General features: G+C 37.5%; 1 protein-coding gene across 2 annotated transcripts in view; it reads right to left on the reverse strand.

The window, feature by feature from the left end:
* Positions 1–2,139: 2,139 nt before the first annotated feature.
* Positions 2,140–12,578, reverse strand: part of CERT1 (ceramide transporter 1) — a 2,527,843-nt gene continuing 2,517,404 nt past the window's right edge. For both annotated transcript variants that reach the window (XM_044063956.1, XM_044063957.1), the window contains one exon: positions 2,140–2,270. In XM_044063956.1, the coding sequence (XP_043919891.1) occupies positions 2,143–2,270 (128 nt within the window). In that variant the 3' untranslated portion in view covers positions 2,140–2,142. The remainder of the gene's footprint in view (positions 2,271–12,578) is intronic.

Genomic DNA, 12,578 nt, shown 5'->3' on the forward strand with positions numbered 1-12,578 from the left:
ACAACAGTAATGTTACAAAGAACTGGAAGTCCCTCCAAAATTGATGAAAAGATGAGACGAAAACTGGTCAGGGAGGAAGGAGCTGGAAGAATTTCTGGCAAGTACTGGTTCTGTACTACATGTGACAACAATCTCCCGTATTCTCCATATGTCTGGGCTATGGGGTAGGGTTGCAAGACGGAAGCCTTTTCTTACACAGAAAAGCATCTAGGTCTGGCTAAAACTTGCAAAACAATACATCAAGTCTCCCAAAAGCATGTGGGAAAATGTGTCATGGTCTGATGAGACTAAGGTTGAACTTTTTGGCCACAATTCAAAAAGGTATGTTTGGCACAAAAACACTTTGCATCACCAAATGAACACCATCCCCACTGTGAAGCATGGTGGTGGAAGTATCATGCTTTGGGGTTGCTTTTCTTCAGCTGGAACTAGGGCTTTAGTCAAGATGGAGGGAATTATGAAGAGTTCCAAATACCAGTCACTTTTGGCCCAAAACCTTCAGGCGTCTGCCAGAAAGCTGAAGAGGAATTTCACCTTTCAGTATGACAATGACCCCAAGTATACATCCAAGTCAACAAAAGAATGGCTTCACCAGAAAAAAATTAAAGTTTTGCAATGGCCCAGCCAAAGCCCAGATCTAAATCCAATAAAAAATCTGGTGGGTGACCTCAACAGGGCTGTGTAAAAGAGATGCCCTCGCAATCTAACAGATTTGGGGCACTTTTGCAAGGAAGAGTGGACAAATATTGCTAAGTCAAGATATGCCATGCTGATAGACTCCTACCCAAGAAGACTGAATGCTGTAATTAAATCAAAAGGTGCTTCAACAAAGTATTAGTTTAAGGGTGTGCACACTTATGCAACCAGCTTATTGTACTTTTTTTTATTTTTTTACATTTTTCCCCTAAGAGATGTGTTTGTTTTTCAACTGAATTGTACAAGTTATAGGTCATATTAAAGGTGGAAAAAGTTTGGAAATGATTTATTGTGGTCTCATTTTTTAAATCACAAAAACCTGGCACTTTAACAGGGGTGTGTAAACTTTTTACATCCACTGTGTATGTGTGTGTGTGTGTACATACACACACATATATATATATATATATATATATATATATATATATAATATACACACACACATACACACATATATATATATATATATATATATATATATATATATATAGTGTGTGTGTGTGTGTGTGTAAATATATATATATATATATATATATAGATATATAGATATATAGATATGTATGTGTGTGTAAATGTGTGTGTGTGTGTGTGTGTGTGTGTGTGTGTGGTTCTATCAAAGTCATTGCCAAACCACATCATTGACTTTACTTTCAAAACACAGAGATCAGATTGTTGCCCTCTTATATGAAAGAATGTACATGACAATGAAATGCATAACATCAGGTATGTGTCTCGGCACCCAAGACAGTACTCCTGCTGTACAACAGTCACAGGAACCCTAGTACAATAGCATTGTTTTCATGGGGGGAAGCCCCCTGTATCCCCCACATACCTTTCTAATTATATATACTAAGTCCGAGATTGCACAATCCTCATGGAAAGGACATATTCTTGTATCATGGGGACTGTCGATCTCAAACATATGGGTTACCATTCACTGTTTTATAGCAGGAATACTGTTCTTGCCTGCTGTGAGAAGTACTCCATGCTATTCTTTTTGACATTGTGTGTTTCTTCTTTTCAGCGACTGATGTTCTGTTCTTCTATTGCGAAAGTCAAAATTAATGGTACGTCAACATTCTGAATGGGAAACAATGTATAGGCACATATTATGGTGTGCAGGCAGGTTTCCAGCCAAATGGATTCAGTTTCCTGTGTTTCCCCCACTCTTTTTATCTAGCTTATGTTCGTAATGAGTAAGACTTAAAATAAAATTCTGGCTTCCCGAATGACAGTGCATCTGCAGATGCACCTTATTTAACATGAAGACCATTCTCATAATTTAACTGTGTGGCATCACATTATAAATAAACCATAAAATATTAAACTACAAAATGGTTTTAGTGGCTTATTATACATGCAACAGTAGCCTATAGCCATCATCAATGCATTAAAAATGTCCACTAAAATGCATTAACTACTAATTAATATACTTACATGTAACCGTTAGAAAAGAATAGATTTTCCTGCTGTTTTTTCTTGGACATATGACGTGAATCGTTTAAGAAATTTTGGATACTCCCGTTTTGCTACTGCACGAAGTACTGAGGCAGGTGCCCAGCCACCTGGATTCACTGTAATAAAAATGAAATTATAAACGTATGAATACAGTCCAAAGAAAGATTGAAAACTTATTTTTTTTCAGAATAAGCAATTCAAAATTGTGTCAAAAAACTGTAGTCAGTAAATCACTGCAATTTATACTTAAAAGCATGTCACAAGCAATGCAGAAGATGATTATGTTATGTACCAAACTAGAAAAAGTAGTACTGATGGCATGTTTTATCTCCTTGTTTTGCTAACCAAAATAGTTTGACTGGTTAAGACTCATTTTCAGTGGAGACTTAGGAGAAAAATCCAGATAAACACATAACATACAGAGAAAGTTACATACAGATACAATGAAAAAGGTACTGGAAGTTATAGAATACACAATGAGAAAACAGAGTAGTAAAGCATTACATTCACAGAATAAAACAGAGGAATACTGTCAATTACAACATAAAATGCATAAATTATTCATTCTAAATATGTCAGCTTCAGTGATCCAAAGCAGACAGTGTTAGGATATTTTGAGGAGACAATATGTTGAGTCAACCTGTTACAGCAAGAGAAAAAAATACATACATATATAGAATAAAGGTTCTACTGACAACGTAATGAATATAAAGCCACACGCTTCTAGACTTCTCAAAGTAGGCAGATAGTAAAGGAACACAGTGACAATGAATTATTGATTACTTGCTTATACAAAGTATGAGACTTTTAAGGTGCAGTTTTAGAGGGTCAGAAGTGAGAAGGCATTGTTAGACCAGGATAAATAAAAGCATTTTTCTACAGAGGTCTTGAAGGATAGATTGCTAGAAACAGTTTGTAGTGTTATTACTAGAGAGGTCTAGGTTTTCTGCAACAGATGAAAATGTGAGCACCCATGACGACTCAGAGCCACTGATGACTTGCCAAAACTGATGATGGAATATGCTATGGACATATTTCAGTATGATACAATTCTGTGACCAATGTGTTACGTATCAAACAGTGGAGCTGTCAAACGCTAGCCACCTGCTGGCTCTGGGTGACATCAAAGGCTGACTGATTGGTGAGCCTAGGAATTTGACTCTTAATGTAACTGAATCATCATACATTTGTGGCATGTATCTACCTGCCAATGAAACTTCACTAAACAGTCTCACAGGGTACTTTATGAAACCAAGTGGCATTCCTTCTGATATACATGTATCCTCCAGTGATGTTTTTCACACTGTAAGATCCTCTTGAAAATCGCAGGAAATCAGACAAAGTCTCAAGTGAGGAATAATTAAATGTCTTGATATCACTACTTTTTGTTATGACAATGCATCACTTGGTACTCATACCTTCTCTCTTCATAAAAGGCATATTACTGAAACAAGGAGGAACAGGGAGTAAGGAGTATAATTAAGAAAGGGTAAATGTAACTCAAAAGGATAACACAAAGGGTACAAACAAAAAGGAGAGGGGAAAATCCAAAGTATACGTCTCCAATACTTCTACATTAATTTCATTATATGTCAAGCTAATTAAAATCAACAAAATAATTCCAATATTTCTTTTCAGGAAATACCGAAAAAGGCTCTACTTTCCATAAAAGTAAAATGACTCTGTGTGTTGACTGTGGCCATGTGAAATTCCTGTTTCTGCCTTTACATGAGGGTTTTGATCCTGTCTAGGAAGCTATAATACAAACATGTTTGGGTCTAATAATATAAGTGCATTAAATTTTTTTTCTGCAATCACCAACATATGGGTTCCACTAAACCAGAACCTGCTGACATCATGTTATTGGCATCTTGTCCTTAAGGAAGTGCCTTCCTAGTTTTTGTCCTGTTTTCCTCCTCCAAGTTTGAGGGAAAATTCTTCATAGCTCACTTAGATTTTATTTTAAGCAGCTCATTTCATCTTACTCTGGGCAGACCTAGGAAATATGTGGAAGACATGAACTAGATGCCCCGTACCAACAACCACCCTTCCTCCTTGTACTGGACACGTCTGTCACTTAATTCCATAACATTAAACACTGTACCCATTTACTACCTTACACATGGATCATGACACCCTACGGGTGCTGCTGAAGCATAAGTATACATTAACAAGTGGTTAGGGAAGCACTGAAGGTTCAGCTATTTGCCCCCCACCTCCTCATCCTCGCAGGCAATGCGCCTGAGAAAGCTGCTAGCATGCACACATGCTCCAAAGACTCTCTTCCTGTAGTGCTGCATGGGGTCTATTTAAGCATATTACAGCCCAGCAGGTACATCTCTGATTTCCAATGGGGGTGAAACACAAACTCTGCCACCCTCCTCCAAGATGGTGCAGCTGGCTCAATACATCCTATTACTCTTGACTGGCCCTATAGTGCCAGGGACACTATTCAAAACCACAGCACCTTTAAAAAAAGTCAAAAATGGAATTCCTATGCCAACTAACTGGCCTCAATCTTTTTTCTTCCAAAAGAGACTCCAGTCTTTGCTAACATAATCCTTTGCTCACATGTTTTTTCACAACTCTGTTCCAAATACCCATCCTCTGTGCCCAGTCAAAGGTCATGCCCCTTATAAAGTGAGGCCTTGACAATTGGATATAATGCTCAACGTTTAGATTTGGTGTCCTAGACAAACACAACAGTATGGGCTCCCTCCTACCCTTTTGGAAGTGAATGCTACAGATGTACACACTGCAAACATTAGAGTGGTCATACCTCTGCTGATTTCAAAGAGAGGCCTTCTGCAGATCATCAACAACTGGGAACTCCTTTTTGAAAAAGGGGTAGAGTATAGCTTCTGGAAAACAATGGGATTTAAAAAAAGAGTCTTAGAAGAACAATAAGTGTGTTGTAGAATTAATATATGCCATTAATTCTTCAGTATCTGCCCAAAAATGCAAATGTCATCCAGTAATCTAATATATTTAGTCCAACAACTGGCATACTCCGTATTAAATATACAATCTATTTTCCACTTTAACAACCATATTTGTGTATATTGGGCACATGCAGCACCTATAGCTGCTCCTCTGATCTGCTTAAAAATTCGCCTTCACAATATATTAAGTTATTTTCGAGAACTAGTTTCGTAAGATCCACCAAGAACTCCAATTTCTTACTCTTCAAAAAAAATCACAGACATAAAATTGAATGAAACATAGCTACTCCATCTTTATGCAGTATACTAGAGAACAAATCTACATCAATAGTTAAAAAGAGAATATTTTCTCTCCATAAATCCTCTGAAACATAGGTAAGAAAACTCCAAGAACCTTTCAAAATGTGATTCCAAGTATTCTGGAATGATTTTAAGCTTCTATCAATAAATACTGCTAAATGGATAAGTTTAGGAACCTGTAGCAGGAACTATGGGCCTCAAAGGAGGGTCATTAACATCCTTATGTACTTTGGGTATAGCAAAGATAACGGGAATTCTGGGAAACTTGTTAAATCAAAAATTGGCATTTGGATTGTTCAATGACACCAAAAACATCAATTTTGTGATAAGCTATATTAATCTCATTTTTAGATATTAACCCATTAAGTACATAGCTATTCCTTTAATAAGTTTCATAATTCGCAAAAGTTTGTCAGAAAAAATACTAACCAACAATTAATTTTCATGATTATCTAAATTATGCGTGTACGAGTGACGCTTTTTTTTTCTCAATCACTCGAAAATCATGTTCACAACTTTTTTCAAATATCTATACCAAAGTTTTCAATTGGGGGGGGGGGGGTTAAAGGTACTCTGTTTACATATATTTCTCTTGCATGTCTTTCCAGAACCCTCTTCCTATGCATATAAAGTAGCCAAGTTTAATTTCCTGGTAATTAATTTAAATTCAATAAGAGAATCAACAATGTCACTATCAGTGAAGGAACAAAAGTAAAGAGTGTTTCAAAAAAGGCTAAACTGCGTTTCTGTGATATTGTCACTGTTGTAATTAAAGATGTTATGCCCATTATAGGAGTAAATGTTACCCATCTTTTCTATGTCAAACTTAAACATCACCTTATGTTTTTTGTTCAGTGGCATCTGCCTCTGAAGTTCCCTCCCCTTGCTCTTTTCTTCCCCTTTCCCTCTGTTCTATGTGGCCTTCTGGACCTGCCAGAGGCTTGCTGGGCAATCAATTCTTTCTGATCTTCCCCGGGGAGGAAATTTGTTGAGAAAAAAAATCACAAAAACTATTAGTGTTATTGAGAACCCCTTGATTGTTTTCCTTATTATATGCCTGAATTCCACTGTCTACCAAATGACTACTAATTTGGTCATGCATTATTTTTTGAGACTGTAAAAAACTGAGAAAAGTACCAAAAGGATTTAAAAACATGGAAGTTTTCAACTAATATAAACTCAACTCAACCCTATACAAAAAGCTTTTAGATTTGTTTGACCATCATTGCTGTAAACTCATGGACGTTCTTAAGGACAATGACTCTAAAATTAAGGATTTATTAGTGGACCTTTTTGCAAATGCACCATAATATTAAGACTGATTTACTTTTTGAATTTCAGATTACAATAAGGTATTTAACAAAACAAGCCACTAGGTCAACACCATTATTGCAAGAAGAAAAAAACTGAACTAGATAAGAAGGATATTGCTAACCACAATGTCTACACTTCACCGAGGAATCGGCAGTTACTTAGGGATAATAGTAATAGGTCAGACCAACCTAGTAATCACTGCAAAGGAAAAAGGCTCAGGAAAGACATGCAAGGGCGATATACATAAACAGAGTATCTTTAACTACCCCCTTTGAACACCTTGGCGCAGGTATTTAAAAAAAAAGTGTGAACATGATTTTCAAGAATTTGAGAAGAAAGGGACACTTGTACAAGCATAACTTAGATAATAGTGAAAAGGAACTGTTGGTTAGTATTTGTTCTAACAGACTTTTGCAAATTATGAAACCTGATAAAGGGGGAGGTATGATAGTTATGGATAATATACCTTATACAAATAAGATGTTGCAAATATTATGATACTGACTCATCAGTTAATACCTAAAAATGACATCAATATAGCCTAACTCAAAACTGTTTTTTATTTGATTCTCTTATGCAAGGTGTCACTGAACATGATGAATACAGATTTTTGATTCACAAGCATCCTAGACATAATGATGTTAACTCTTCTTTCAGGTCCACAGTTGCTGCTGCAGGTTCCAAAATTTATCCTTCAGCTGTATTTATTGAAAGAAGTTTAAATATTTCCAGAATACTTGGAATTACATTTTGAAAGTCTTGGGGTTTTCTTACCTCTACATCAGAAGATTTCTGGAGGAAGAATATTCTCTTTTTGACTACTGATGTAGCATATTTGTTCTCTGGTACACTGCATAAAGATAGACTATGTTTCATTCAATTTTATGTCTATATGATTTTTTGGAGAGTAAGAAACTGGAGTTTTTGGTGGACCTTATGGAACTAGTTCTCGAGAATAACCTCATATATTTTAAGGGCAATTTTTTAAGCAGATCAAAGGAGTACCTATGGGTGTTGCATGCACTCCCATATATGCATATATGGTTATGTTACATTGGAAATCAATCATATATTTAATACTGAGTATACCAATTGGACTAAATATGTTAAGTTCCTGGAATTTTAAGGGCAATTTTTTAAGCAGATCAAAGGAGTATCTATGGGTGTTGCATGCACTCCCATATATGCATATATGGTTATGTTACATTGGAAATCGATCATATATTTAATACTGAGTATACCAATTGGACTAAATATGTTAAGTTCCTGGAAGACCTTTGCATTTTTTGGACAGATACCGAAGAATTAATGTATCAATTTTTAGCAGATATTAATTCTACTTCGAGCCTTTTTTTTTAAATTCACACATTTATTTTGACCATGTTAATTATTTGGATGTTACCGTGGAAAAAGAATGAGGGGGGTCTTCTAGGATTTTTAGAAAACCCACCTTTTCCAATTCTTACATTTCAAAAGCCATAATCCCTTTTAAAAAAACACAATGTTCAGTTAAGGGCCAATTGCTCAGGGTATCTAGAATTACCTCTAAAGATGAAGATTTTTTTGGAAGAAATAAATGCACTTTATAATATGTTTTTGCAAAGAGGTTGCCCTAGAAAATTTTTGGAACAATTTATTTGTGAAGTTAAAGAGGGTAGGAGTGGAAGATTTCAACCACTGTTGGGATCAAATACTGTGGTAATGTTACAAATACAATCTCCAAAATATCCCCTATGTACGAGAGGACAATGTTATTACAATACTGTAACAACTCTATTTTTAAAAGGATTACTGAAAAAAATGGCTATTTTCAAGTGGACCCGACAATATTCCAAATGCTGGCAGACAAGACCAGGTTTGTATACCAGAGTTCCAACATCGGGAATCTTTTGGAAAGAGGGAAAGGTTTTAAGAACACTAATACCAATAAAGTGGTTAAAGGCACTAAAAATGCAGTATGTGCAATCAATGTACCTTGGTGTGGGAACAACCAGTGTTACCGATCATCTTTAAATACAAGCCACTAGCTCTAAACACTCCAGCTTCTTGTAATACTACACTGCTTTTTGTCTGGATTGTGATTGTTACTATGTGGGTAAAATGAAATGGTCATTCAAAAAAAATAATTTATGTATGTGTATATACACACACACACACACACACATATTACTATAACAAAAAGAATGCCTTTTTACAGGCACCCCCTCACCTGCTTAGGTAATACCAAAAGTACTGATCAGATCTGCAGTTTTGGACAAGATTATCAAGGATGGTAAGGGTGGAGCTTGGGAGTCTAGATTAGAATATAAGGAGTTAATATGGCAACTGAGATTGAACTCCTGTAATGAACCAGAGATAAACAACTGCATTTCGATTACATGTGTTTTAAAATGACACACTGCTAAACTGTGATTATTTATCAGATAAACTGGAATTGATTTTTTGACTTGATGTTTTATACAATTGACAATCATGTAACATATGATGAATTATGTGATTTTTTTAAAATAATTTAAAATATAGCGGTAGTGTTGTCACGTCACAGCAAGAGGTTCTCCTGTTCGATTCTCGTCTGGAGCGCCTTCTGTGTGGAGTCTGCATGTCCTCCCTCTGGTCGAGTGGCGTTCGAAAGACATGTGTGAATGGGCGTTGGGCTGGCCCCTCAGCACCATAAAAATCGACTGCCAATCATTAGTGGACTAGAGTTCTGCTTTGGCGACCCATAACCAGGAAAAGCCGAAAGAAAAACAACAACAAAAAAAAAAACAAAAACATTTAAATATGGTGTATCAGTTTGTTTACAACTCCCATGACCCTTGCAGCAGAGGTGATAGCTACTGGGGCAGGGGCATAACTAGAGTGGTATGAAGGACTGCAAGCTGTTACGGGGCACTATCAGTAGGTGAGGAGGTATGGAACTGTAGTATCAGTGGTGCTTTCCGAAGCCACAATGCTTACTGCAGCTTCAGGAGTGTACACTGCATTTGCAGTCATGGCTGAAGCACTTGGTGTACGGTGACAGTCATTTCTTACATTTGTAGCAAGCACAGTAGAAGACCTTTATTTTACTCTTCCTGTACAGAGCACCGGATGACCTAACTACGGTTCTACATTAGATATGCATTTCAACACTGACTCGTCAACTTCAATCATGAAGTTCCGATCAAACAGCGGAGATGAGTTTATTCTAAAACGGTAAGAGATACAGAAGCCCCTTAAGGAAATGCTTGAAAATTGTTGTAAGGTCTGCAATCCTGGCCTCCATAAGGTCATGATGAACAGAAACAGTTGACAAATATGCATCTTTAACATGGAATACATGAGGTCCATATCACACAAGTGTATGAGAGAGGTCAGAATCACCTGCAAACTGACCAAATGAGGCAATATCATGCACTTTTCTACCTGGCAGAGGACATTCACCAGATGGAAGGCTTCCCAGCAACTTCTGACACCTCTGCCAAAAGACTGATGGGATTGGAGAATCTACATCAAACAGTTGTCTTGAGGATTCCAATCATGGGGAACTCATTGGCTAAGACCATGAACAAGGACTGACATCCAAAATTCCACTCTCTCCTTATTTCCCGAATTTCCCCTTTGGTTCATCCTCATCCCTTTCTGTTTTGAATTATAACATGCTGCTTGTGTTATGTATATTAGCCTCCATTGTGTATTGCTAAAATAACCAAACTAGGTGGCTAAAACATTATTAGCTGAACTAAAAAACTAAATAACATTGGAAAAGGTGGTCACCAGGTATTCAATTCACACACAAATTTTTTAGAAAAATGTTAACGGTTTTTATCCTGTGCAAGAACTTCATAAGAATAAAACTACCCCATCCTTTCAGTTCCTTTTAAATACAATACTAGCATGTTAAGAACAATTAAGAATAATAAGTCACATGAATCCATCAATAAAATCAAAGAACTATGCCTGAAATAAGCTTTCTTCTGTTTCTCAAGTATGTCCTTTTGAACACAAGGAAAGGATTCGCTGGCTAAGTCCCTCTATGAGCTTTACTGTCAGAAGAATGAGAAACACAGTCCCCTTCCCTCTGATGGTTCACTAACTTTCCTATTTCCTGTTTAGCCTGTTTTACATCAAATATGTCATTGATCCTCCATAAAAAAATTATGAAGACAGCTGGCTACATCAACTTGAATCTCACATCTGCCTCTTGACATTCCCTGGTTACTGGGATAAATATTCATTGTACACCCAGCAGAAGAGAAAAAAATAGAATTTCCACACACACACAATACTGTCTCAAATTTTTAATACTTTTCCTCTCTACCACAGTTTTGTCAGGATCATCTTCTACTGGTAGGATTGGATCTTTACTATTAAAGGTCTAGGATGATTGCTCATAGCTAGGTTTGGAGCATACACATGATGTGCCCTTTCAATTAACAACTCCTGCTGTGGAATACCAGTCCAATTGCTTATTTGTGCTTTCATAAACTTAACATTATCTGTTCCTTCCAGTTTTTCTGGTATAGCAGAAAATCTCAGGTTTTCTCTGCACATGCTATCTTCTAACTCTTCCATTTTTTGAAAAAGCTCTTTTTGAAAAGTCTCATACTCAGCCAGCCTTTTCTTCATTTCAGCTTGATTCTTGCAGTTTTATCAGCTCGTCTGAACTGACAGTTAAAGCTTCATCTATTTTTTCATAGGTGTGTACTAGGCTAATGGCCCTGGAGACTGTATAAGCCTAGCCCATAGGATTACCCTGGGATTGTGCCACCCAACCTTACTTCCCAGTGCCTCTGTTGAGTAGAACCACTGGGGTGAATTTTCTATTTCCCATCCACTCATTAAGACTTCTCGTGAAGAGGGCCAGTGAGGTGCTCTGCTTGACATGTATGGGAAGTCTATTCCAGAGCACGGACAGTCTCTGGGTTATGAACCTGTCCCTCCACCATATTCTGTTGATTGTGGTAATACAGTTGAGGTGTCTGGAGCGTGTGGTGCAGAGGGATTGGGATTTCTTTAGATGTAGCATTTCTAACAGAGCTAGGTCAGACATGGCTCCTCCTTTGTGGAGAGGGATGACTGTAGTAGTGCACCATTTGCTAGGGACAAAGCCTGAGGTGAGGCTGTGATTGAGCAGGGCACACAGGTGAGGTGCCAGTTCACTCTGTAGTTCATGCAGAACATAGCCAGGGATACTGTCAGGTCCCATTAGAAGCTGTATTCTTGGCCTTGGGAAAGTGCTGTTTTAACCTGTGCAGCAGTAATACTGGGTGCCTGGCAATCTACTGATATTGTGATTGGTCCTTTGGGGGGGGGGGGGAGGTAAAGTTGGCACTGAATCTGTCGACCAGCATGGGTGTCGTGAAGTTAGCCGCTTCTGATTTTAGGACCCCAAAGTTAGCTTTGGAGAAGTTTTTCATGGTGGTTACCTTTGTGTGCGTGTGTGAGGGATGTGCATTTCCAAAGTGATTAGTTTGTGGTTGGATCTAACCAGGGAGGAGATGACTACTAGTGTAGAGCAATGGTAGCCCACGTTAGTAATGACCAGGTAAAGGATGCTGCTACCTCTAGTGGGGGTAAGAACAAGCTGGTCCAGGACATTGGAATTAAAGAATTCCAGGAAACATTGGACAAGTGTATTGGTACATGAGTAGTTTTCCCAGTTAATGGAGGGGTAGTTAAAGTTGCCCAGTATGAGAGCATTAGGTTGGACCCTAACATTATCCAGGGTGATTAGGAACGTGGAGTGTGAGTCTTGGGACATGTCTGGGGGACCTATAGTAGGCTATGACCTGAATGTCTGTCTTGCCCAATGTTAGCTGCAGCCAAAGTATCTCAGATAAGTTATGTCGGGCTATCAGTCTAGAGGTGTGCACATCCTTTATGAAT

Source organism: Protopterus annectens, chromosome 2.part2 (assembly GCF_019279795.1).
Source record: "Protopterus annectens isolate FY-2018-M chromosome 2.part2, PAN1.0, whole genome shotgun sequence".
In the NCBI taxonomy this organism is placed as follows: Eukaryota; Metazoa; Chordata; order Ceratodontiformes; family Protopteridae; genus Protopterus; species Protopterus annectens.